The sequence below is a fragment of the Podarcis cretensis genome, assembly GCF_951804945.1.
Source record: "Podarcis cretensis genome assembly, chromosome: 5".
NCBI lineage: Eukaryota > Metazoa > Chordata > Lepidosauria > Squamata > Lacertidae > Podarcis > Podarcis cretensis.
In genome coordinates this window covers 90075724-90101552 of record NC_137174.1, presented here as the reverse complement: position 1 = coordinate 90101552, position 25829 = coordinate 90075724, and the positions used below count along the sequence as shown (strand labels likewise).

The 25829-nt window shown below is 43.7% G+C and overlaps 1 protein-coding gene across 7 annotated transcripts in view; it reads right to left on the bottom strand.

Annotated features, from left to right (window-relative positions):
- Nucleotides 1-25829, bottom strand: part of NAALADL2 (N-acetylated alpha-linked acidic dipeptidase like 2) — an 819134-nt gene that overhangs the window by 10869 nt on the left and 782436 nt on the right. For all 7 annotated transcript variants that reach the window (XM_079977819.1, XM_079977820.1, XM_079977821.1 and 4 more), the window contains one exon: nt 21957-22155. In XM_079977819.1, the coding sequence (XP_079833945.1) occupies nt 21957-22155 (199 nt within the window). The remainder of the gene's footprint in view (nt 1-21956; nt 22156-25829) is intronic.

Here is a 25829-nt window from a genome sequence, read left to right as displayed (position 1 = left end):
CTTGAGTAGCTTGCATTCTTGCTACTGCTGCATGCATTACGTGGATTTATGGGTGGAGTGTGATGAAAAGAGGACTGTTGTCCTTTGTTATGGCACACAGGAAGCTGCCTTATAACGAATCAGACCATTGGACCATCTAGCTCAATAGTGCCTTCACTGATTGGACGTGGCTCTACAGGGTTCCCATACAGGGGCATGCATCACTCCTTCTTGAGATGGCAGGGATGGGACCTGGTACCATGTGCATGCAAAACAGATATTCTACAAACTGAGCTCCAGCCCTTGCCTCTTAAAAATATCTGGAGACGCATAGGACTTGGCCATACTGAAGCAGCCCAGATGATTCAAAGAGAACGTTTTCCATCAGGCCACAAAACCAAACCATGAACAACTAAACCTTAAGTCTCTTGCATGTGTAAATAGCTTAGTGTAATTATGTAGATCTTAAAAAAAAAATCGCCATAAAGATTTGAAAGCAATTATTTTATATTCTAATATAAAAGCTACTTACAGAATACAAAAGCTACTCTGCTCTTCCCCTGAAACCCTAAAACATTTGTGAACTAATGCTTTTTTATAAAAATAATCAGTGAATTACAAGTTATGGTGAGATGCTATTGACAACCGCTTGACATTGAAATGTGAAAACCACCGAAATGCTTGTCAAAACCAGGTACAATTATGGCACATGCAGTTCTGCTTCCCATGACTATAGCTATATTTGTCCAAAAGTCAAATATTTAAATTAATTCTCCCTCTTTCTTTAGCTCATTGGCTTACCCTACTTAATGAAACAAATCAGCCACCAAAATGAGAGGTTATTAAGACTGTATGCTAAATAGCCTTTTGCTAAATATACACTTGAAATATACACAAGGCACAAATAGGATGGTGTTTCCTCAGGAAATGCAGGCAAATGCAGGATGGTTATTAGGTTATTATTATGCATGAAGACTAAAAGAGATGTTGGTAGAGCTCTCCCCCTATGAAATGGTTCCTCCTTTCTGCTTCTGTGTGACCAAGATCCAGAGCTATAGCACAAGGCCATTATGTCTGTTTCTAGAGCGAACCATTTCACTCTGCAAGTGGGAGAAGCAGATGCTTCCCAGCATATATAATAAACTTTGCACATACCAAAACTAGCTTGTGGTGTTGAATGAACAAGTATTATTCCACACAGAGAAACATTAAAATGCTATCAGTAAAATAGCGCTGAGATTAAAATTCTTACGGGCGCAATCCTATGCATACTTACTTGGGAGTAGCTTTCATGCAAATATTATGTCTGAGGCAGCCTGCACAGGATTGCATGGGACAGAAATAATGGTTTTCATTTGAAAGCCTTGATTGGCAGAAGGGATGTTTCCTACATCTCAGTGTCCTTTCACCTTTTCCATTTCTGCCTATCTTGGCATTAAGCAGTACATAGGTTGAAAGGCGGCGGCTAACAGATTGAGGTTGAATCCTGACAAGACAGAAGTACTGTTTCAGGGGGACAGGGGGCGGGCAGGTGTGGAGGACTCCCTGGCCCTGAATGGGGTAACTGTACCCCTGAAGGACCAAGTGCGCAGCCTGGGAGTCATTTTGGACTCACAGCTATCGATAGAGGCGCAGGTCAATTCTGTATCCAGGGCAGCTGTCTACCAGCTCCATCTGGTACGCCGGCAGAGACCCTACTGTCTCGCCAGAGTGGTGCCTGCTCTGGTTATCTCCCGCTTGGACTACTGCAATGCGCTCTATGTGGGGCTACCTTTGAAGGTAACTACAAGGAAACTACAACTAATCCAGAATGCGGCGGCTAGACTGGTGACTGGGAGTTGCTGCCAGGACCATATAACACCGGTCCTAAAGGATCTTCATTGGCTCCCAGTGCGTTTCCAAGCACAATTCAAAGTGCTGGTGCTGACCTTTAAAGCCCTAAACAGCCTTGGTCCAGTATACCTGAAGGAGTGTCTCCACCCCCCTTGCTCAGCCCAACCACTGAAGTCTCCTCCAAGGGTCTTCTGCTGGTTCCCTCACTGCAAAGAACCAGGCAGAGGGCCTTCTCAGTAGTGGCCCCCTCCCTGTGGAACAGCCTCCTTCAGATGCCAAGGAGATAAAGAACTATACAACTTTTAGAAGACATCTGAAGGCAGCCCTGTATTGGGAAGTTTTCAGTGTTTGGTGCTTTATTATGTTTTATATATTCTGTAAGCCATCCAGAGTGGCTGGGGAAACCCAGCCAGATGGATGGGGTATAAATAAAAAAGTTGTTGTTGTTGTTGTTGGCGGCGTCATCATCATCATCATCATCATCATCATCATCATGTTCCAGCAGTGGAAGCACTAATGGGGGCATTTATTTTTATCCAGAAGTCACCATTGCTTTTTTGATCTCCCTCTGTTTAGGCTTCATAAAACACTCAACCTAGGAAATTAGTTTACATTATGAGTTGCTTTACACCAGATTAGTCTCAAGTGCCTTTCAGGACAAGAATAAATCAATGAGCTTTTTTAAAACAACAACAACAACAACAGCACAATATCCATACATGATAACCCCTGAAGCCAAATCAGAGTGAGGGCAACGCTTCCTGCCCTCACTCTTGCAGCTCGTCAGTAAAACTGAAGCACAGGCAACTCCCATTTTGTGCACATTCAAAGAACGCAAGACTGTGCATTTGCAGGACACTTTTGGACCAAGAAGAGAGTGTGATAGGGGTGTAACTCTGGGTGGGGTGGGGCTTATACACACTTCACTGTTGTGCACGATGATCCAAAATGCAACCCCCACACAAATTGGAGGTTGCCTATATAAAATGGCACTCTAGAGCATAAGGGAGATGATTGCTACCAGGGCCATTGGTTAGTGGAGGGTATTTGCACAGCTGCCTTTGCTAAAATCTCCCTTCCTTCCATCTGTTTAGCAGAGTGGCTGAGCACTATTATTACAATAAAAATATTTTTTTAAGAAATAAAAAAATTATAATAAATTGTTTAAAAGCTTAACTGTTCACTCCTGTAAAATCATGTAAAAAAACCCAAACACACCCAAGAAGCCATGATCTGCAGAATGCCAAATTCTATGCCTAGCAGAAAAGCACTTTCTTGTAATTATACATTCCATCTTTTCACTGTTTCTTAAGCCCCGGCTTTCAAATGGTAGAGAAAGAAAAAAGAAAGCCTTAATAAAGGAGCTGGTCCCAGCCACATATTTTATGCCTTGTACCTTATGAGAACAACTCCATTTGGGAACAGGAGTTATCAAGAAGCAATCTGAGAAAACTGGAGCAGATAGTATTGATTTGAATGGGATTATGCACTAGCAAAGCACTTGAACCTCACCTCGCCTCATTGAAATCAATGAGAGCCTTGTCATAGCCATCAGCAGGGCGAAAATACTCTGTAAGTCTATTGAAGCAGCTCACAAAGTGACATTAGAATATGCAGCCGGCTGAGCTTACAGCAGAGTCTCCTTTGCAGTTGCCAGGGAGAAATCTGCAGCTTTCTTCTGTCCCTTGAAAACAGTGCATTTCATTTTGGGAAATGAAGTAGAGCTGGCTCCTCCAGCCTGCGTGTTCCCCAGCTTCTTTACCTGCTTCTCTGTCCTGCTGACTGTAGTGAGCAGGACTTCAGGTGTGCTGCAGAGCAGGTGTGAGACAGAGACACAGATGAAAGGACAGGGAAAGGAATGGAGAAGGTAAGCCACTGATGACTTGCCCCTTGCTGCATCTGCGGCACAGCTGTCAATGTTTCCCTTTTGATTCCTCGCGAGAAAAGGGAAAAGTTGTCAGCTATGATCTGCAGTTGGAGAGCAGGTTTTAGGTAACCTGTGGCCCTCCAGGTGCAGTTGAACTACTGTTCCCATCAAGGTCCGGATTGTCACTTTTTGAAATATGGCAACCCTAGAAAATGGCTTCTCCATGAGAACCAGGAAGTGACCTCTCCAGACAACAGAATGACTCTTCTTATCTTTGTGTCTGCCATCACCTGAGTGACATGAACACTGTTAGGCAGTTGAATGTCCATATGTACTCCACGAGTCTACCCCTGCAGCTTGATGGAGGTAGAAACTGTCACTTGTGCCTTGTTATGCTGCCATTTCTACGGGGATATGCACTCGGTATTTATTACCCCTGCTATGCAAAAATCTCCAAATGAATCCAAACTTCAGTGTCTAAAATCCCTGGTAGAGGACAAGGATCCCGAGATCACGTTAAGAGTAGCCAAATTCTGTGCGATTTCCATAAAACTTAGGCAACAAGCTGTGCTATCACAATGATTAAGGTTTTAAATGAGAATTTCAGGTTATATGTTAGTGACTAAGTTTTAATTTATATAATTTTTAACTGTTGCTATATCTGTATTGTCCCTGTTATACCTAATTGCAAATTCAAATGTATCCCTACCGTGTTTTATGACTTCCTTGATTTTGTTCTTTCACATTTCAGAGGCACCCTGTGCAAGGCCAAAATTCTGAGTCTGCCCCTCGCCTTCCATTCTGTCATAGTTGTGGTGCCCTGTGGCGCCCCCTAGGCTCAGAGCCCGGTGTGGCAGAATCAGTCAGGTTCCCCTAATCTGTCCATGTAGCAAAGGAGTGGAGACTGTGTGCCTGTTTGACTGCATGTCTGCAAAGGAGACACCAAGGGTAAAGGGGGGGGGGCTTTGAGCAATAAATAAATAAGTAAAGAAAACAAAAATGTTAGCCACCTCTGTTTTAAGTGGACAGTGCCTGTCTTCAGATTATAACTAGGGATAGACAAATCTGTGAATTATGGTTTCTCATCCCCCCCGCCCCCCATTTTAAATTCAGTTCAGTTTGACAATGCTGCAGAAAGCATGAGAATCTTAGAATAACTTGTAACATAGACATTTTTTGCTATCTAACTTTCTGTAATAGATGCACTTTTGTGCTTGCTTCCGCCTAATATTTGTATTCTTGCACACATAATTTTTTTTTTTGGGGGGGGTACACAATGAAAAAATAGGAGAAGTGCAAATTTCAGTGGGTGGTTATGTTTCAGTTTGAATTTTGGTTCAAGAATTTTGAATTAGGTAATTCCTCATTAAAATACAAACAAAATCCAATTTTTCCTCCATCGTAACCTGGCAACCTACTCTCCCGCCATGTAGCTCTTTTCTTTCAACTGAAGTTATGAGCATCTTCTCTCCTTCCTTGGTCCATGCTATGCCAATGGTAATGCAGATTCACATTTGATGACGCTAACATATTTGTAACCCGTATGTTGTGCACAGAGAATCTCAGGCCTTCCTTGTGGTTCTTCCAAGGCTCTGAAATAGTTTACCAGAAGAGGTTCAAATATGTATCTCACTCCTCGAGAAAAGAATGCAAAGCACATACTTTGGGGTTGACTTTGGGCAGTCAGTCATGCTACTGTTGGTTGTTTTTATTGTATTCTGGTTTATATGCTTTACTGCGGGCATTTTATCTGATAGTTTCTATTACTGGTATTTATCACCTCAATCTCTCAGAGAGGTGGCTTACAAAGAGTTAGAATAAAGTATAAACAAAATTTACACACACAAATAAAATATATTTATTTCCTATCTTAAAAGGCATTTCGATTATTCTCCCATCCAGGTTTCTGACCCAGTCTGCACCATGCTTAGATTCAGCCCAGCTACAGCACAGCACTTGACAGAAGTAGAGAGCAGCCTTTACCAAAGGTGTCATGGGCTTTGAAGACACTTCAACTCAGGATGAAAGGGAGAAACATGCTAAGAGGAAGGCACGCTTGGCAAACCCTCACCATTCTCAACTCCCACCCGGAAACTTATGTCCCCACTATGGAAGAACGTGTGGATCCAGAACTGGCCTCCACAGTCACTTACGGACTCACTGCTAAAACCCAGTTTTGGAAGACAATCTTACTTGGCTACGAGTGATCGCCAAAGAAGAAATAAGAGTATTAGCCCTACACATACAGTGGTACCTCAGGTTACATACAATTCAGGTTGCATACGCTTCAGGTTACAGACTCCGCTAACCCAGAAATAGTGCTTCAGGTTAAGAACTTTGCTTCAGGATGAGAACAGAAATCATGCTCTGGCGGCGTGGCGGCAGCAGGAGGCCCCATTAGCTAAAGTGGTGCTTCAGGTTAAGAACAGTTTCAGGTTAAGAACGGACCTCTGGAACAAATTAAGTACTTAACCCGAGGTACCACTATATGTAAGATGGGGACACTTGGATTGTACATGTGAAAAGGATCTAGGTGTTTTAGTAGACCACAAGCTTAACATGAGTCAACAGTGAGATGCAGCAGCAAAAAAGAGCCAATATTACTCTAGGCGGCATCAACAGAAGTATAGTGTCATGGGCTGGATCTAGACACACCAAAAAAGCGTTTCAGGAAAACGTGTTTGTCAGAGCTGCCCCTAGGTCCCAGCTCACAGAGGACCAACGCGAGGCTGTCGTTACGTACAAAAGTCTTTATTGAGGTTCAGTTTCCATTTCAAAGCCGCAGCGCGCAGCTCTACGTCTTAAACCTTAGACCGGCGAAGTCCTGTCTGAGTCTCCTCCCCTATGACACCAGTTTAAGATCCTAGCCCTGCTCCACCTTTTCCGCTGCTCTCTTCTCCTCTGGGTCCTCCTGCCCGCTGGGGCATTCCCCTTTCTGGACTCCTCAGACGCTGAGTCGCTTAGCTCCTCCCCCTGCCTCCGGCGGGCTTTAGGACCCGGTTCCCAATCCTCATTCTCTGCTGTCCCACGCTCCTGTACATTTGAACTTGCCTCTCGCGCCAACCCAGTGACCTTCCTCCTGACCGTTACACTACTTCTGTCACTGCTTCCCTCCTCCGGGATACTGGCCGGATCTGACCTCCCCTCCGTTGCCTGACTCTCCGATGGAGGCGTGGTCAGCCCTGACTCCTCTCCTCTCCCTGCTGGGGGAGACGCTACTCCCGATACCTGTGACTCTTCCCCCCCACTATGCTCCGGTGGGGAAGCTGGTCCTGATTTCCAACTGCTGCTCTGGGAGTCCCCGCTGGCCCCTTGCTTCTGGGGTGTCCCCCTTGGGACCCCCCTTGCCCTGGCCACCGGCGCCCCCTTCTGTGAATCTTCCGATTCGCTGGAGAGGCTCATGGAATCTCTCGGGCCACTGTCATCTTCTCCTACGCTGCCCTCAGATTCTTCCCCTTCGCTCTCCATCTCCCCTCTTCCCTGTGCTTCTGCTCCTGAACCCCTGACAGTGTTCTAAACTTCATAGCGGGAAATCATGTTGGCAAAAGACAAGACTCCACAGGGCCATCTGGTATCACAGTATCACAACACATATAAAGTGATTTTTCTTTAGCAATGTAGCTGAGTCCCCAGTCAAGGGAAGTCATAAAGGTAAAGGACCATTAGGTCCAGTTTTGACTGACTCTGGGGTTGCGGCACTCATCTCACTTTATTGGCCAAGGGAGCTGGCATACAGCTTCCGGGTCATGTGGCCAGCATGACTAAGCCGCTTCTGGCGAACCAGAGCATCACACGGAAATGCCGTTTACCTTCCCGCCGGAGTGGTACCTATTTATCTACTGGCACTTTGACATGCTTTCAAACTGTTAGGTTGGCAGGAGCAGGGACCAAGCAATGGGAGCTCACCCCGTCATGGGGATTAGAACCACCGACCTTCTGATCGGCAAGTCCTAGGCTCTGTGGTTTAACCCACAGCACCACCCAAGTCCCCCATCGTCATAGTCATAGTCCCTCTCTATTCTGCCTTGGTCAGGCTACACCTGGAGTACTGTGTCCAGTTCTGGGCAGCACAATTTAAGAAAGATATTGACAAGATGCAATCTGGGTAGAGGAGGACAACCAAAAGGACAAAGAGTCTGGAAACTGAGCCTTATGAGGAGTGGTTGAAGGAGCTGGACATGTTTAACCTGGAAAAGAGGAGACAGAGGAAATATGATCCTCATCTTTAACTATCTAAAGCAGGCATAGGCAAACTCCGGCCCTCCAGATGTTTGGGACTACAATTCCCATCACCCCTGACCACTGGTCCTGTTAGCTAGGGATGATGGGAATTGTAGTCCCAAACATCTGGAGGGCCGGAGTTTGCCTATGCCTGATCTAAAGGGCTGCCTCATGGAAGATCCTATTGATTCTGATATATCTGGAAGCTTCAGTTCCATCCCCCTCACCCGTGGCAGCTGGATTTTTAATAAGATTGCATTGTATTTTACATAGCTTTCTAAATCTAGCCAAATATGTTACTTCTGCTACTACTGAACAGTTATTTAGCACCCACCGTAAACTGTGCATGCAGATTAACAAGCTATTTATATTTTCTTCCTTTAAATATTGCCTAGGTTAGGCTGGCTGCTGAAACAGCTTCTCGATACTGCTATGTATAAAGTTTCCTTTTTATCCATATCACATTCCTGCGAACATTCATCAAGCTATTTGAATACCATTAATACTGTTACTCAAGCAATGCTTCTTGCATTATCTGTTGATACAGATGGTAGCAGCAACAGCACAGTTTCTTTAATAGAAAATATATTTGCAGTTGAATCTCCAACCTCACCAATGTCAAAATACAAACAAGAAGCAATATATTTCTCAAAAAAAAATAAATCAATAAACACTAGACGGGAGAAAGAATAGCACCAGTTTCTCTCTCGCCCTCCCCACCTCTCTGGTTATGTCTGGATCTCAGGTAGCACCAAAATATAACTAGAAAACACCATTTTGACCAGGGGTCAGCAACGTGTGGCCCATGGGCTAGATGCGGCCCACGGAGACCGTTTCACCAGCCCACGAGCCCCCCCAAACCGAGCTGCCTGCTCAGCGAGTCCCCCGCACGCTGCACTAAATCAGCTCAGTGCGGTGCATGGACTCATCAATATCAGAAATTGCATCTGTGCATGTCCAGACGCCGAAAATTGCTTCTGCACAGGCGTGATCTTCAGCATCTTGGCATGCGCAGAAGCGATTTCTGGTGCCACAGACATGCGCAGACGCGATTTCCGGCATCACACTGCACCAGTCCGGCCCACGGATGATCTCCGTGGGAGTGATCCTGCCCATGGCCGGTATACCTTCCTGACCCCTGATTTTGACCATCCTCTGTGCCCTGGGCTCCATGAAAAGCACTAATACCGACTGATATCCCCCCACTCTTTGTCCTACTTAATCACCTTTCAGTTATGGGATATTTTGTTGGCATTACTTATAAGACGGTGACACCATTAGGGGTGGACTTCAGGTTCTAAATCTGGGACCTTGAAGGACTCCGTGTCACTGCCGGAGAAGGCAGCAGATTAAAGTTCCCGCAGGAAGCAGGAAGCAAGGCACCCGCCAGGGAAATACTAGGGTGGATGCTAATCACTGAAACATCTTCCTTTCCCCCCTTTTTGTTAACATTCATAGCTGAAGGCAGGCTCCAGGCACACCTGCCATCTTCGGTTCACCAGGGTGCCTCTGAAGCTGGCTATAAATCTTTTTAAGAATGAAAAGAGAAAGGAACTCCTTCCTGTTGCAGCCTAATGAGATGGGGGGGGGCAGATGGAGCAAGTGGGAGCAGGAGAATGGTGAAATAGAGCATGAAAGTGGTTGGAGAAACCAGCAGAGGAGAATAGTAGTCAGGAGGGTGGTATAAGGGGACAGTCCAGGTACCCATCAAACTGGATAGCATTCTTTTTTTAAAAAAAAACATATTTTTTTATTAAATTTTCATTTTATACTTTGTCACATGCCAACGAAATCATAACATCACTTACATCTTTGCTCATCCTGAGTCTCGACTTCTCCCCCTCCCCCTCCCTGGCTGTCATAGGTATACCCTTTCGTCTTAGCATTCCTATCTCACCCGATTTACCTTCTTTTTATCCTTAAATAAATTTACTTCCATATTTGTAAACCAGTTCCACATATCAACATTACAAAATATTTTAAGACCAGCCAACGTTTTCAAATGTTTACAATGTTCTTTCATATATTGCATAAATTTACTCCAGTCCTTTTCAAACAGCTCATCATGCTGGTTTTGGATTTTCCCTGTCAGCTTTGCCAGTTTTGCATATTCAATCACTTTAGTCTGCCCTTCTTCCAAAGTTGGAAGTTCCTGCTGCTTCCATTTCTGTGCTAAAAGTGTCCTCGCAGCCATAGTAGCATACATAAATGTCCTTTTTAGGAATTTCTTCTCCTACTATACCCAGTAAAAACATCTCTGGTTTTTTTAATCAAAGTATTTTTAAAGACCTTTTCCAGTTCATTATATATCATGTCCCAGAAGGTTTTTATCTTAGTACAAGTCCACCACATATGAAAGAAATTCCCATCCATTTCCTTACATTTCCAACATATCTTATCTTAGGTGGGTAGCATTCTGATATTCTTGAATAGACATGCCGTAATTCTTCAGGAATACAGGTGGGGGACACACACACACAAAATGAAGTGCTAGGCAAAGAAGTCACCTTTCTGAGGCAATGGTACCCACCAGAGAGGTGCTGGAACCCAAACCAGGGAGATGCCTGAACATCAAACACAGAGACAGATGGTGCCTTTGGAGAAAGAGAGAGGGAGAGGGAGAGGGAGAGAGAGAGAGAGAGAAAGGGAGGGAGGGAGGGAGGGAGGGAGGGAGGGAGAACTTCAATTTTTGAAATACTACCCATACTTGTTAGTGTAAAACTACAGTTTTCCTCAAGTAGATTTCTCCTTACTTTTGGTGAATTATCTCTAGCCACTGCTGTGATATAGGCTTGCTGTTTCTTAGCAGTATATTCCATACCTATCTCTACATAAAACACCGAGTCCCAAGTATTAATACCACAAGCCAGGAGGTTGCAGTTCCAAGCCTTGTGAGGTACGATTCACAGTGGGTAAAAATGCACTTAATGCCCTCAAAATTCCAGTGGGAGAACATTTAAAGCAATGCACCTGCAATATTAAAATATCTCCCCCACCCTTCTCCAGTTCAAAGTCTCAAAACACCTCCCAAATCTCAGTGACAGGGAAGTAGCTGCATGGAAGGCAATAATCCAAGTACAGTTCTTCAGTTCGGAGAGAGAATCGGGGAAGGAAGCTCTGTCGGTTGAACAACTGCCTGTCCAGAAGGGAGAAGAACCTAACCACCCTAGGTAGGCAAAGCCACTCTTGAGTCTTACAGGTCAACAACGTAATGTGAAATTCTAGGCTACATCAATGGACTGTAAACCACTTTTTTTGTAAGCCTCTCTGAGGTTTTATTACAATCAAGCAGCATAAAAATGTTTTAAAATAAATAAAATAAGTGAACGGTGGTATTCAACTAAAGAGTTACGCTAGTGCAACGGCTTAGCTTTGCAATGTGAATTCCCAGCTCCTTCCCACCCCACTCCTACATAAATCTGCTCTGTGGGTTCCCCCAACCCTCTGGAGAAGATGGGGGACACAGGGGGGCATGCTGGTTGAGGAGGAGGTGGGGAATTTGCACTGCACATCTAAAAGTCATTGCACTAACATAATTCCTGAGCTGAATTCTGTTCAAATCATGAGAAGCAGTGGTATTGCTCCATTCTTTTAGTTGTTTTGTATATGGAATTGTCTTTTATGTATGGATTTTTCTATATATGTGTTCACATATAGAAAAGCTTCAAAATCAACCTTCACTGGGTCACTGCTGCTTTCTGGTGTTCTCCCCCCGCCCCTGAGATTTTTATTAAAGTTTTCGCAATACAATAAAATTGTATCTAGAGCCAATGAAGTCAGAAATATCCAACAAGAAAGAAAGAACAAAAGGGGGGGGGGGACAAAAGAAAGGGAAGGGAAGAAATAAAAGAGAAGAGAAAAACAACAGAAATAATAACATACACACACATATAAATCCCTCTATTCTAATTATACCCTAATATTCAATCGATCTAATGTTCAGATTTGCAGAAAATTGGCATTGTGAATAAGTAGCAAGGCGAGGAAAACTCATGGAGAGACAAAACTGGTTTAATTCTCTTTCACATGTCGTTTCATTAAAAATTTGTGGTTCACAAAGAAAGAAGCTGTCTTCACATAAGCATAACGTTTGCCATGAAGAAACTGTTGAGCTTCATTATGGACCTTTCCCTCTCATTCGCCCTCAGCATCTTTTCTGGGTACAAAACCTCTGGGTCATTTCAGCTAGGTTATGCTCAATTTCTTCCTTCCTAGGATTTATTAGGCAAGGGCATGATTCAGCATGATTAGTGATAATGAGGAAAGATCAAAACCACAGCAGGAATTTGTAAGAGCATTATCATATTAGCCGATATTACTCGGGGACTCTGCACTGAATTTGTTTCTTTGAAGAGCGATGAATATTAAAGTGTAGAACCGAACAGAGTTTTAAATACCAGCACATCGAAATGGCTGTGTTTATGCCCAGCCTCTAGCAACAGGTGGTTGTTCCCAAACAGAGAATTGAGAGCTGCATCCTATAATCAGGGGTCACCAACGTGGTGCCTGGGGGCACACAGATGCCCACAAATGCCACTTTTTGGTAGCCACAGGGTTTCCTCTTCACCCCTCCATTCACTGAAACTAGGCTTGGGGGGGGGGACTATTCTGTTGTAGCCAATAGACCAGCTTGCAGTGTGTGCTTGGTTGTTGGGTTCGCAGGGTCCTACTGAGAGCTTCTTTGCTTTACATGTGTGCCTAGAGGCCCCCAAAGGGTAGCCACCCCTATACAGGGGAAAGACAAGATGCATGCAAATAGCTTAAGGTTACCAAATTTTTTACAAAGAATCCGGGGACACTTTTTTTTTGAAAAGAGAAAAAAAGTTATTAAAAGCAATATATTTTTTTAAAAATTAAGAAGTAATATCTTCTCTGCTGTGGTCTCCTCTGTCACGTGGCCTTTCTCTGGGCCCAGGCCTTCTCTCTTGGAGCGCTAGCCACCGTGGAGTAGGCTCGGGTGCTCTTTCCTACCTTTTTTCCTCAGCGGTGGCAGCGGCACACCAAGTTTGGGGCTCCCCTCTTTTTTCTCCTTTCTCTTTCTCTCTCTTCCTTCTCCTTCTCCTCTCCTCCTTCTCCCTGTGTTGGCTCTGGGGTTTTCCTGGCCCCAGAGCACCACTGGGCAGTTGGCTGGGTGCTATCCCTCCTGGCTCAATTTGGGTCATGGGGGGTCAGCAGTTCCCCCAGTTGACACGCTGGGCATCCCTGGTTCCCCCTCAGCAGTGGCGGCAGTCTCAGCAGCCCGGAGCCAGCCTGGTAGCGCAGTTGGCTCTGGCTGGCTTCAGGAGCTGCTCGCTGCCGTGGCACCCACCATTTTGCCTCGCTAGAACTCCCCATATGATGTGTGTTTTGCCGTTGAACCAACCAAGCAACATTCATTCCCAACTACTAAATCTACAACACATAAAATATACCGTAAATCCGGGGAAATTAAATGAAATCCGGGGACAATCCTGGGGCGGATTTTGTCCGGGAACAGATTTGTAAATCCGGGGACTGTAACCAGGAAATGGAGAAGTCTGGTAACCATAAACTAGCTATCACTCAGCCGTGAGTACAGACAAATGCTTAAGTAAGTTTCTAAAGCTGAACATTATTTGAGCAAGGAGTTGTGAAATATGGATAGACCCCAGCCCTCCTTTCTTACAGATATTTAAGGTATCATGCAATTCCCACTTGCCTGGGAGTAAGATCCACTCAACTCAATTAATTCTCTAGCCATACAAAAGCCTCTACTGACCCTGTTGTACTCATATGCAGGGTATTATTATTATTATTATTATTATTATTATTATTATTAGGTGGGGAAAGGCCATTATTTCTGCAGTCTCCAGCTGAAAGGGGGCCTCAGATTACAACAATTGTTAATTTATTTTGCGATCTGCTAAGTTTTGCCAGAGGAACACAGGTGGCGCTGTGGTCTAAACCACTGAGCCCCTTGGGCGTGCTGATCAGAAGGTCAGTGGTTCGAATCCCCGCGACGGGGTGAGCTCCCGTTGCTCGGTCCCAGCTCCTGCCAACCTAGCAGTACAAAAGCATGCCCAAAAGTGCAAGTAGATAAATAGGTACCGCTCTGGCAGAAAGGTAAATGGTGTTTCCGTGCGCTGCTCTGGTTTCGCCAGAAGCGGCTTAGTCATGCTGGCCACATGACCCGGAAAAACTGTCTGTGGACAAATACTGGCTCCCTCGGCCAGTAAAGCGAGATGAGCGCCACAACCCCAGAGTCGTTCGCAACTGGATTTAACTGTCAGGGGTCCTTTACCTTTACCTTTTTTAAGTTTCACCCCTTCTTTTATGCAAGCCAGACCAAAATGTGACTTACCCGCTAAGATAGGAGACCCAAGGAAAGCATTGGTTAAATTAAAAATAAGTCTCACTCTGTTTTTTAATGTCTTGTTTTCATGTGTTGTCAATTTAATTCTTATTATGGCTAAGGGCCTGAAAAGCCTTCCCCTCAATGTGTGAGGTTTGAATGCTGAAGATCACTAAGATTCATTCTCTTGTTGGCATGGCTGGAAAGCAACAGAGAATGTATTAAGGCAAACGCTGAGTTACAGGAGGAAAGGCCTTCTGTATTTTATTTTTTTTTTTTTTTGGTTGCATGCTTGATTTATACCCTGTCCTCCTCTGCATCTTAATGGATCCAAGGCAGGTCCCATTACCTTAAGAGTTGCAGAAGGATAGAGTGTTCTGGCAGGTACACATCAGCATGACAAGAGGCAGCTGTTTTACATTCCCTGTTCTATTAAATCCTACCATGGAAATTTAAAGGCACAGGGGCTCAAGTCTCTGTCTTTCTTTGTACCTTTAAGGAAGGGGCAGGGAAACAGGACAGGCAAGGACATCCCCTGTCATGCAGTTGTTTTAGTTGGGACACAGGAAGGCAAAAGTGGTGCAGCAAGACTTATGTTAACTTTATGTCTGCTTAATTTACAAGGGTTTGCTTTGTGCCAGCTTCTTGTGCATGGGATTGTTTCCTTACAGTTGTTCCCAGGCAGTGTGTGTGTGTGTGTGTGTGTGTGCGTGTAACATGGACCACTTATAAACGCCATCTCCAACTCCTCGAAAGATTCCATCAACGGTGTCTCCGAAAAATTTTACACATCACTTGGGAAGACAGGCGAACCAATATCAGTGTACTGGAAGAAGCAAAGATCACCAGTGTCGAGATTCCTCAACATCAACTTCGTTGGACTGGTCATGTTGTGCGGATGTCTGATGATCGTCTTCCAAAGCTCTATTCCGAACTTAAAAATGGAAAGCGTAATGCTGATGGTCAACAAAAGAGGTTTAAAGACTGTCTCAAGGCAAATCTTAAAAAAAATGTGGTATAAACACTGACAACTGGGAAACACTGGCCTGTGAGCACTCCAGTTGGAGAACAACATTTACCAAAGGTGTCATGGGCTTTGAAGACACTCAAACTCAGGATGCAAGGGAGAAACGTGCGAGGAGGAAGGCACGCTTGGCCAATCCACACGGTGATCAACTCCCGCCCGGAAACCAATGTCCCCACTGTAGAAGGATGTGTGGATCCAAAATTGGCTTCCACAATCACTTACGGACTCAGTGTTAAAACCGTGTTTATGGAAGACTATCTTACTCGGCTACGAGTGATCGCCAAAGAAGAAGAAGTAGTGTGTGTAAAATGGCGACTGCCACAGAGAAACTGGTGGAGAACATTTAAAGAAGATTCTGCTAAGTGTCCTAATTGTAGGATGATAAGGAAAAGAGAAATATCTGAAACAGTCGGATAGGGGGATTTTTTTCTGAAAAATGTCAGCTTAGCTTTAGGAGATGTGATGGCAACTGCCCTTAAACCTAGGAGGTCAGTTTGCACTTTGTGAAATTGTTGCACTTTCATGTCACAACACAGAAAGAACATCCAGTGCACATTAAAACATTAACAACACTTTTGTTTTTCATTTTTCACACATGGGGTTTACAGGTAATATTTTAGTCACAGAGCACAATGTGCCAAATTCCATGAAAAACAGGAGCATTAACGCTACATTTTTGCAGCCTGGAGCTGTTGAAAATGGACACTGAAGCCACAATGATGGTTTAAAGCAAAGCAATAATGTGTGCAACTGTACCTATTGCTTCTTAGTTCCTTGTTAAGTCAAATGTCACGAGTTTCAGGCATAATTCATGGTGTTAGTATGAAATTATCATGCCCACCCACTTACCCAAATGTCTTAGTCTCTACATACCAGGAGTAGCCAACATGGTGTGTGCCAGGTGTTGCCGGACTACAATTTTCATCATTTTAACCAGCACAGTAAATGATCAAGGACTATGGGATTTATAATCCAACAACATCTGGAGGGCACCACATTAACCTCACAGTTGGATTACTGCAATGTGCACTTTGGGGCTACCCTTGAAGTTGGTCTAGAGGCTGCAGCTGGTGCAGAATGTGACAGCTAGGTTGACTGTGGGAGCAAACTTCTGCCAACATAAAACACCTTCCTTTCAGAATTTGCACTGGCTGCCAATCTGCTACCTGGCCAAACTCAAGGTGATGGTACTAACATACCCTGGACAACTCAGGACCAGGTTACTTGAGAGACTCCATTATCCCTTATAAACCCAGACTGTCACTATCGTCTGCAGGAGAACTTCTCCTTCAAGTTCCAAATGTTTCAGGATTCCACGCTCCCCCTACTCTATATAATACTATTCTTGTTGAGATACGACACGTGTCTGCTATTAGCACTTTCTAGAAACTTGTTCCGAAAGGCTACCTCCATCAGCTGATTTTGTCTCTGCCATAGGTGCCTGTTTTGTTTTGTTTTGAATTGTTTTTCTTCTTTTTAAATTGTGCATCACTTTAAGAAGCTTGTGAAAGGAGAATAATATGTGACTAGTAACAAATGAATCGTAATCATCAACTCTCTTGAGAGTCCCATGGACTGCAAGAAGATCAAACCTCTCCATTCTTAAGGAAATCAGCCCTGATTGCTCACTAGAAGGACAGATCGTGAAGCTGAGGCTCCAATACTTTGGCCACCTCATGAGAAGAGAAGACTCCCTGGAAAAGACCCTGATGCTGGGAAAGATGGAGGTCACAAGGAGAAGGGGACGACAGAGATGGTTGGACAGTGTTCTCGAAGCTACCAGCATGAGTTTGACCAAACTGCGGGAGGCAGTAGAAGACAGAAGTGCCTGGCGTGCTCTGGTCCATGGGGTCACGAAGAGTCGGACACGACTAAACGACTAAACAACAACAACAACAACAACAGAACACTGTTAACATATCTTTAAATCTTCCAGAGGGAAGAAGATGTTCACCCTTCTACCCATTTCCTTCAGTCCATTTGGCTGCCTCCATATCCCACCTGCCACACAGCACACCTGAGTAGTGCTGAGTATGAATGGAGTTGGAAGTATTGGGGATATGGCCTTTCCTCAGACTTGGGAGTCCATCAAATGCTTGACTTGCCACTTGCAGCCAGCCTAGAATGGGACTGATCAACAGCCACATCATAATTACCAGGATCAAGGATTACAATGCAACATCAAACAGGATGGTTTAGGAGTAGTGATGGCACCAGAGGAAAGTATGTAAGGTCAAATGGTTGGGATTGAGGTGACATGTTTTTCCTTATTTTGCTGATGTACTTCTCTTCTCCTTAATTCACAGACCAAGCATTCTTTTCAGAGTATGCCAGGTCACCTTGTCTCCAGGCAAAGAAACAGTGTCAACCCACAGAAAACACACACTTTGTGGAATAAACAGGATCAGGTAAGAAACGTGGCCAAGAATTCTTGGAAGCTCCAGTCTGCCAATATGCCAGTGAAAACGGGTAATAAGACTTGGATTCATTTAAGGGGAAAGTAGACTTCAGAAGAACATCCATGGGGAAAAAGTTGGAAATTCATGAGAACATAACAACAACAACAACAACAACAACAACAACAACAACAACAACATGCACAAAAGGCTGGATGAAACTCACGCCTACCTGAACCAAGCAAACAAAACAAGTTCCATCAGAGATATTCAGCCTGTAAGTCAGGCCTGTGCGGACACCATTGCAACTGACTTTTGGAAGAGTAGATGTTCTGTTAATTGATTTTGTATTGCTCTAAAGCTTTTATTGGAACAATGCTTTTGTTGTCACTTCGATTTTAAATGTGATGCATTGTGCCCTGGGATCACTTGTTTAAGAAAGAGTGGTTGAATAATGCAAGAAATAAATAAAATAGGAATAGGGTGGATATGAATGTTTCCATCGCGGGGATTTGAACCGCCGACCTTCTGATTGGCAAGTCCTAGGCTCTGTGGTTTAACCCACAGCACCACCCGCGTCCCATAAGCTCTGGGTAGCCAAGCACATATTTACAAATTAATGTGTATGTGTGTGCACGTGAGCATTAGTGCCAAATTCCAGAGGGGCCATTCTGTTAGCCTGGATTAGATTGTAATGGATGGTTCTGAAGTCACCAGATGAAAAAAAAAATCCAGAACAAAAGTGATAACCCTAAATTGTGAACATTTCTTGGGCCTGGCCCAGAGGCTCCAGCTTGTGCAAAACACTGCAGCTAGACCACTGATGGGGGCAGACTATGGCCAGCATATAATTCTAGTGTGTCGAGAGACAGTGTGGAGTAGTGGTTAAGAGCGGTAGACTCGTAATCTGGGGAACCGGGTTCGCGTCTCCGCTCCTCCACATGCAGCTGCTGGGTGATGACCTTGGGCTAGTCACACTTCTTTGAAGTCTCTCAGCTCCACTCACCTCACAGAGTGTTTGTTGTGAGGGAGGAAGGGAAAGGAGATTGTGAGCCGCTTTGAGACTCCTTCGGGTAGTGATAAAGCGGGATATCAAATCCAAACTCTTCCTCTTCTTCTTCTAGTGCATGGGCTGCTTATACACTACCAAACCAGGTTTCTTGTATTAATTTACAAGGCCCTTAAAAATTTGGGTCCAAGATACCATCAAGACCACCTAACTCCTTATATCCCTGCCCAATCACTGAAGTATTCAGGGGTATCACTGTTAGTGGTTCCATGTGGCTCAGATGCACAGCTCCTATCCACCACAAACTGGGGTGACCAATTGTGGGTCCAATTTTATGAACCTCCCTTCTGGTCAAGGTCAAACTTGCCCTGACCTTCCTACTGAACCTCCGTCACCAGCAGGCATTTTAATTGTATTTCAATTTTATAGTTTTAACTGATTTTTAAATTTTTGGTATTTTATCTTTGTAAACCATTTAGAGACTACTGTAGTTAAGCAGCGTATAAACCATTTAGCTAAATAAATAATTCCAGTGAATTAGCCAAAGGAAGATGAAATAATGTCTTTTGGTCATCACTGATGCAGCAAATCCAGCATTGCACCAAACCAAATCTTCCTTCTTTCTCAAATGGATTTGCTGTCTGAACTAAAAGTGGCAGTTCCATGATGCTGGAAACAGATGATGGCGACTAGGCTTGCTGATGGTGATTGAGAAACAATGCCTACACTTCTGTCAAGCACCGTGACTGAACTGGAGAACATAAGTCCCAATGCATATACAGGAAGCAATCCTCATCCCCCACCCTGGAGAATATGTGCTTTATTATGGGCACATATTCTTCCTTCAGAAGGCAGTAAATTACAGTATTTATGGAATCTTAATTATCTAAACACAGTTGGAGCCTGAAGGTCAAGGCTGCAAACTGCATCCTAAATTTCTGTTTACAGATGAAGTTGAGTATTTATTGCAGCACTGTTTGTGCTGCTATAGTTAAAGGTCTGCCAGCGTTTCCATTATAAACCACTATTTCAGAGGTTTATAACTCACTCGTAAATCTCTACTTCGGGCTGAAACACAGTGCAAAACAAGGTCTCTACTGTGGGAGAGAGATTTTTCTCTCCCCCCCCCCACCTATTCTTCCTTGTTTGCTTTACCAAAATTGTTTTGTTTGTTTTTTAAAAAAGGTAAACCCCAATCTGAAATATACAAAATGCACTGCCAACTCTTATTAGACTCAACAGATCACACGTTTTGTGCAAATAGAAATGCAGGGCTATTTGGTAAGTTTTCAGAATTACAAGAGAAATAAAACGAAGGGTGTTTTCTCCCATAAATACTTTATGGCCTCTGAAATTATTAATGAAATGATTATATATATATATATATATATATATACAGCGTTTTTCATGATTGTTCATACCACATCATCTCCATAGTTCTTACAACAGGGAAAGGTATATCCGTATTATTATTCCCATGATCAGTATTGTGTACATATTGGTGTTCAGAAACCCTCCCCCATGGCTTCTCTAAGACATACATAGTTTTTGGCTGAATCTTGTTGTTATGCACATGCTGTTAAGGCCAGAATACAGATGACTCAGAAGATCTATAGTTGAATTGTTCCACATTGTATATACATTTAAAACATCTTAAAAGTAGTTGCTGCAAAGGTTTTAAATTAGACTGGGGCAGTGACTCTGGTGGAAAAGTAGTTTAATCCACACAGCATTGACTTCCCTGGTGCTGTTTTTATCCCAATTGGGGAAAACAAGACACCTCTCCATTACATCATGCCCAGGCGGCTGCTATTAAGAGTGACCCATTATATAGCATTTTCAATTTATGAACTCTTTGGTATGTTTTACATGTTCCTGCTATGTCTGCCATAGAGATATCAGGTGATTGACAGATGGCCAGTGCTACAGTGGGTGGACGAGATAATTATCTGGACCCATTTCTCCACCCCTGGTCCTAGGCTCGTTGTTGGAAAAATAAAAATGACAGCCAGGTGAAGGCACTGCCTGGGAGTGCAACTCCCCACCTATACAATCCCCCCACTTCTTGAAAGGCAAAAAAGAAGCAAGTCGGTATTTAATCTGGCACGACATATTTATAGAACTATTTATTCCTAAGTAATGGTGATTCACCACAATAGCAAAATGGATCTGCTAAGAAATAGGAGCATACACACACAAAATGAAGATATGTGTGCTTTTTTAACCATAGGTAAAGGTAAATGAAGATATGTGTGCTTTGTTAACCATAGGTAAAGGTAAAGGACCCCTGACCGTTAAGTCCAGTCACAGATGACTCTGGGGTTGTGGCGCTCATCTCGCTTTACAGGCCAAGGGAGCTGGTGTTTGTTTGCAGACAGTTTTCCGAGTCATGTGGCCAGCATGACTAAGCTGCTTCTAGTGCAATGGAACACTGAAACTAGAGCAGTGGACGGAAACGCCATTTACCTTCCTGCCAGAGTGGTACCTATTTATCTACTTGCAATTTTTGGTGTGCTTTCGAACTGCTAGGTTGACAGGAGCTGGGACCGAGCAACGGGAGCTCACCCCATCATGGGGATTTGAACCACCGACCCTCTGATCAGCAAGCCCAAGAAGCTCAGTGGTTTAGACCCCAGCGCCACCTGTGTCCCTTATGGTTTTTAACCATACAATGGCCAAATGCCCATAATACACACACACATTTGTGCTTTGTTAATTTGTATTTGTATCCTGCCTTTCCACCCAGTGCTGCTCAAAGTGTTTAACAAAGGTAAAATACAAAATCATGTCCTACATATGAGTTGCCTATGTGTATCTGCTGAGGCAAAGCTGGTGGGGAGAATAAAGTGAACATAAGACAATTCTGCAAGCTGGAGATGAGTGTAGTAGCACCTGCAGTTCCCAGAAGAATATTGTATCCGAGAACAGAGGGAAAACACAGCTGTGATGACAAGTAGTATCTATCGACTATTTGGTTAAACCCATCAAGAGAAGCCTTATGTTGCTCCAAAAGACTGTCATGAAGCCTTGGGTTTCTTTAGTGGAGTATATCTGCTCAGCACTGATGCCACAACAGAAATGTTACAAATTGCATTCTAATCACACCTCTTCCCATGACACGACTTTAATTTCAATTTCATTCCCCCGCCATTTTTCCCCCCTGAAAGGATTATTCTTGTTTAGGAAAATGTGAAAAATGAGCCTTTATCTTGCCTTCTCGCTGAGATACACAAGCATGGCAAGGCAGCTCTGAAAGCCAAAACAAACAAGATTACCATAGCGGTTGGCGCAAATGAGCAGAAAGAATCTTTTACCTGTAAAATCCTGGAGGGACCTGAGGAACTAAGAAGTTCCTCTCGAGGCTTTGTAAGACGTCATTCAGCATTCTTACTCGGGTGGGAGCTCTCTCCTTCGGGTCGTTTGCTGGACGCATCTCATCCGACTGGAACAACTGGGCACTCTCCCTCAGGGCATTGGCCATTGTCAGCAAGCGGTCAAGATTCAAATGTTCATCTGAGAGCAGCAAGAGAAACACACTATGGGTAAAAATGTGTTGAGGCTGACTGGCAGATCCACATGCTCACTTGTGGTAGAACACACTTCTGAGTCACCCTTAACCACTTGGCTCTGACTGGTGGGCCTTTGGGGTTGCAGTTTATTTATTCCAAATATTTACATGCTGCTTAATGCCTAGTCTTTAAGCAGTGTGCAATAAGATTCCAAATTCAGATAATTGCTTAAAATTGACCATGAAGTAAAAAAAAAAAAAAAACCTTACTTACTGCTGAAATGAAAAGGTCTTGGCCAATCAGCAGAAACTCAACACAGAGGGGACTGTCTTCTGGTGGCTATAAGCCATGCATCTAAGCCCTGGGATGCCACCAGAAATGACTCCTCAGTGATAGGCTAGGGCAGTGTTATAAGGAATCAGGCAGTCTTTAAGGTATCCTAGACTCAGGTTGTTAAGCGCCTTGTAAATTAACATGAATCAGACGTCTGCCTACTGTTGGGTTAAAGGGCAGTTACCCCTTCCCTTCCCAGTGATAAACTAGGTGTGAAACATTTTACTCATACCATAGCTACCCCTGTTTCACTCTAGCAAGCGAGGCAGCTTGAGTACATGAATGCTTCAGGGCAGAAGCATAATTTACAAGCGTTAAAAATCCACTGGTGCCCATTATGGAAAGCAATTGGTTACGCAGAGAAATGTTACTGCATTCAATCCAAGTCTGGAGAATAAATATCCATCCGGCATAACATGACTTTGAATAAAATCCAGTTACATGCAGCCTGTGCAATGAAAAACCTGCCGTATAATTCAGCAATCAGCGGTATGCATCTCCCAAGTTCCCTTTTGCTGGTGCCTCCAATTGTATTTATTTAACAACTTAAAATAACCAGATGAGATCATTCATCCTGATTCAAGCTGGGGAGGGTTGCATAACGAATTGGAAATGCGGGATAATAAAAGTGTTGCTGTTTCCCCTTGAGTGAGATAACATTTGTAATTTTCCCTCCTTAGGAGTGGTGTCGAAAGATGTTTAAGATAAAACTAGCAAGCACTTCCGAATAGCACAGCCTACCAGTTGCAACCACTGTGTTTATCCAAGGGATAAATCACACGTGTCGCTGTCACTTCAAGGCAGCCAGGTCCAGTATGATATGATAATAGGAATGCAACTGCACTTAAAATAATACTATTTATATCCAGAGGTGAACATAGCCGTAGGCTTGCTAACATCTTTGAAAGCCAACGCTCAAGAACAATTCATATAGCTAGACTGCTAAGCGACTTGACCGATATTCTGGTATGCAAACCATTAATTTAAGAATGACAATCCTGGAAAGGGGAAATTAAAAAAAATTCTATATTCTGGTCAGCTGCCAATTTGATGCCAGACTAAGTTCAAGGACCTGGTCCTGGTGCACAAAGCCATAGACTGCTTGAGACGAGGACACCTGAATAATCATTTCACCCACTGAGATGCTCCACTGACCACTGTGTGGTACAGGAAAGGAACTCCTACTGGTACCACCCCATTGGGAAGCCCATTCTGCACTATGTAGGAATCAAGCATTTAGCATGGCTAGGGCTGACATATGCCCAGAATTTCCTGGATATTCAGCCACGTTTCAGCCGTTGGAAACAGCACCAGGGCAGAAAACCACTTTGATGTGGCAACCCATATAGAAGTGTAGATTTTGGTGAATTTCCTTAAAAATAGCTCAAAAACTTTGGCCAAAAAAACTGTTGTGTCCGGATTTTCACTTTTTGAAATATGGCAACCCTAAGCATGGCAGCATGCACCTTTTGATACATATCAGACAGGTGCCATCTTTGTTGTCTTTTCAGGAGCAATTAAGCACCATCTTTTCCCAAAGAGTCTTTCAACTGGTGGTCATTATCCTAGTCTGTATTTGCAATGGGCTTGGGGTTGATGTTATACATGATTTTTTTATTGTTGTTAATTAACAATTGATTGATTAACAGAGGGTTAGTATTTTCAGTGTCCTGCCCCATGTCTAGGGCCTGCCCAAGACATTTTGTTCCCTGAGGTGAAGGGCAAGATGGCGCCTTCTCCTCCCCATTCCATTTACAAAGAGGAGCAGGTAGTGCTGTGGTCTAAACCACTGAACCTTTTGGGCTTGCTGATCGGAAGGATGGCGGTTCAAATCCCTGCAACAGGGTGAACTCCCATTGCTCTGTCCCAGCTTCTGCCAACCTAGCAGTTCAAAAGCACACCAGTGCAAGTAGATAAATAGGTACTGCTGTGGTGGGAAGGTAAACAGTGTTTCTATGAGCTCTGGCACTCGTCACGGTGTCCCACTATGCCAGAAGCAGTTTAGCCATGCTGGCTACATGACCCGGAAAGCTGTCTGTGGACAAACACCAGCTCCCTCAGCCTGAAAGCAAGATGAGTGCCGCAACCCCACAGTCGCCTTTGACTGGACTTAATCTTGTACCTATTACCTTATTCCATTTAAAGAATCTGAACAGTGGCAGCTGACTCTTCCTTCCACAGAGGTGACAGGACAACATCCTCCACCATTCTGGAAGGCAGTAAGGGGGTTTGTGGGGGGCACAGAGCAGGGCTATTTTAGGAGACTGTTTGCAGCAGGTGGGGTACTGCAGCCCCAAATGTCTATCACCTGAGGAAGCTGTCTCACACATCCTAATGGTCCCCCACACACCATTTGTCATTGCTGTTTGATACTATACGATACGCATTGCAAATTCAACACAGAATTCATTGTTTTAAAAACAACAACACAAAATCGCCTCAATACTGAAATGCTTCAGAAGTTCAGAGCAAAATAAATAAATAAATAAATAAATAAATAAAGGCATCCATGAAAGCCAATTAACAAAATATTGTCTTGGGTGTTGAATTTAGGTGCAGGAACTGTTTAAACATTAATACCCAACATCCTGAGAAATTAGGTGGATGGGTGGCTGATTCTAGACTTGCTTGTAGGGATGAGCAAATCAGTCTATTTTTGGTCTTTCTCAGTTTCACATTTTTCAAATATTAAATTCTGTCCTCTTCATTTCCAATTCTGTCTGCAAATTCATTTCAAAAAGTCCTTGGACAGTCCACCAGCATTTTGCTACAAATATCTCCCGATAACCACATTTTTGTATGTGACTTCTTCCTAACATGAACATTTTTTTCAAAGCAATTTTTCTGACTGTGATGCAATTTCCACCAATAAATGCATTTTAGGCCCACTTTGACCTAGTATATACATTTTTGTACATGTTACTTGTCTGGAGAACCGCACCGTAAAATTCAGAATAGAGCTAATTAGGAAGGATGGCTGTAATTGGTTAACATGTTGTTTCAGAAAGTTTAGATTAGATAGACCTGCCTTTAGAGGTGAACTGAATCCCTATCTGTTGCTGGAAGACAGGGGGCTATTCCTTTGGTTGTAGCTCAGCAGTAGAGTGCATGATTTGAATGCAAAAGATCCCACATTCAATTCCTTACATCTCTAGGAAAGGATAGGAAAAAATTTCTGTCTGAGACCTCTGGAAAGCTGCTTCCAGTCAGTGTAGGCAATTCACTGACTCCATATCAGGCAATTTCATATATCCCATGGAACTCATGTTCATAAATTCCACCGGAGGAAGAAGAAGAAGAGTTTGTATTTGATATCCCCCTTTATCACTACCCGAAGGAGTCTCA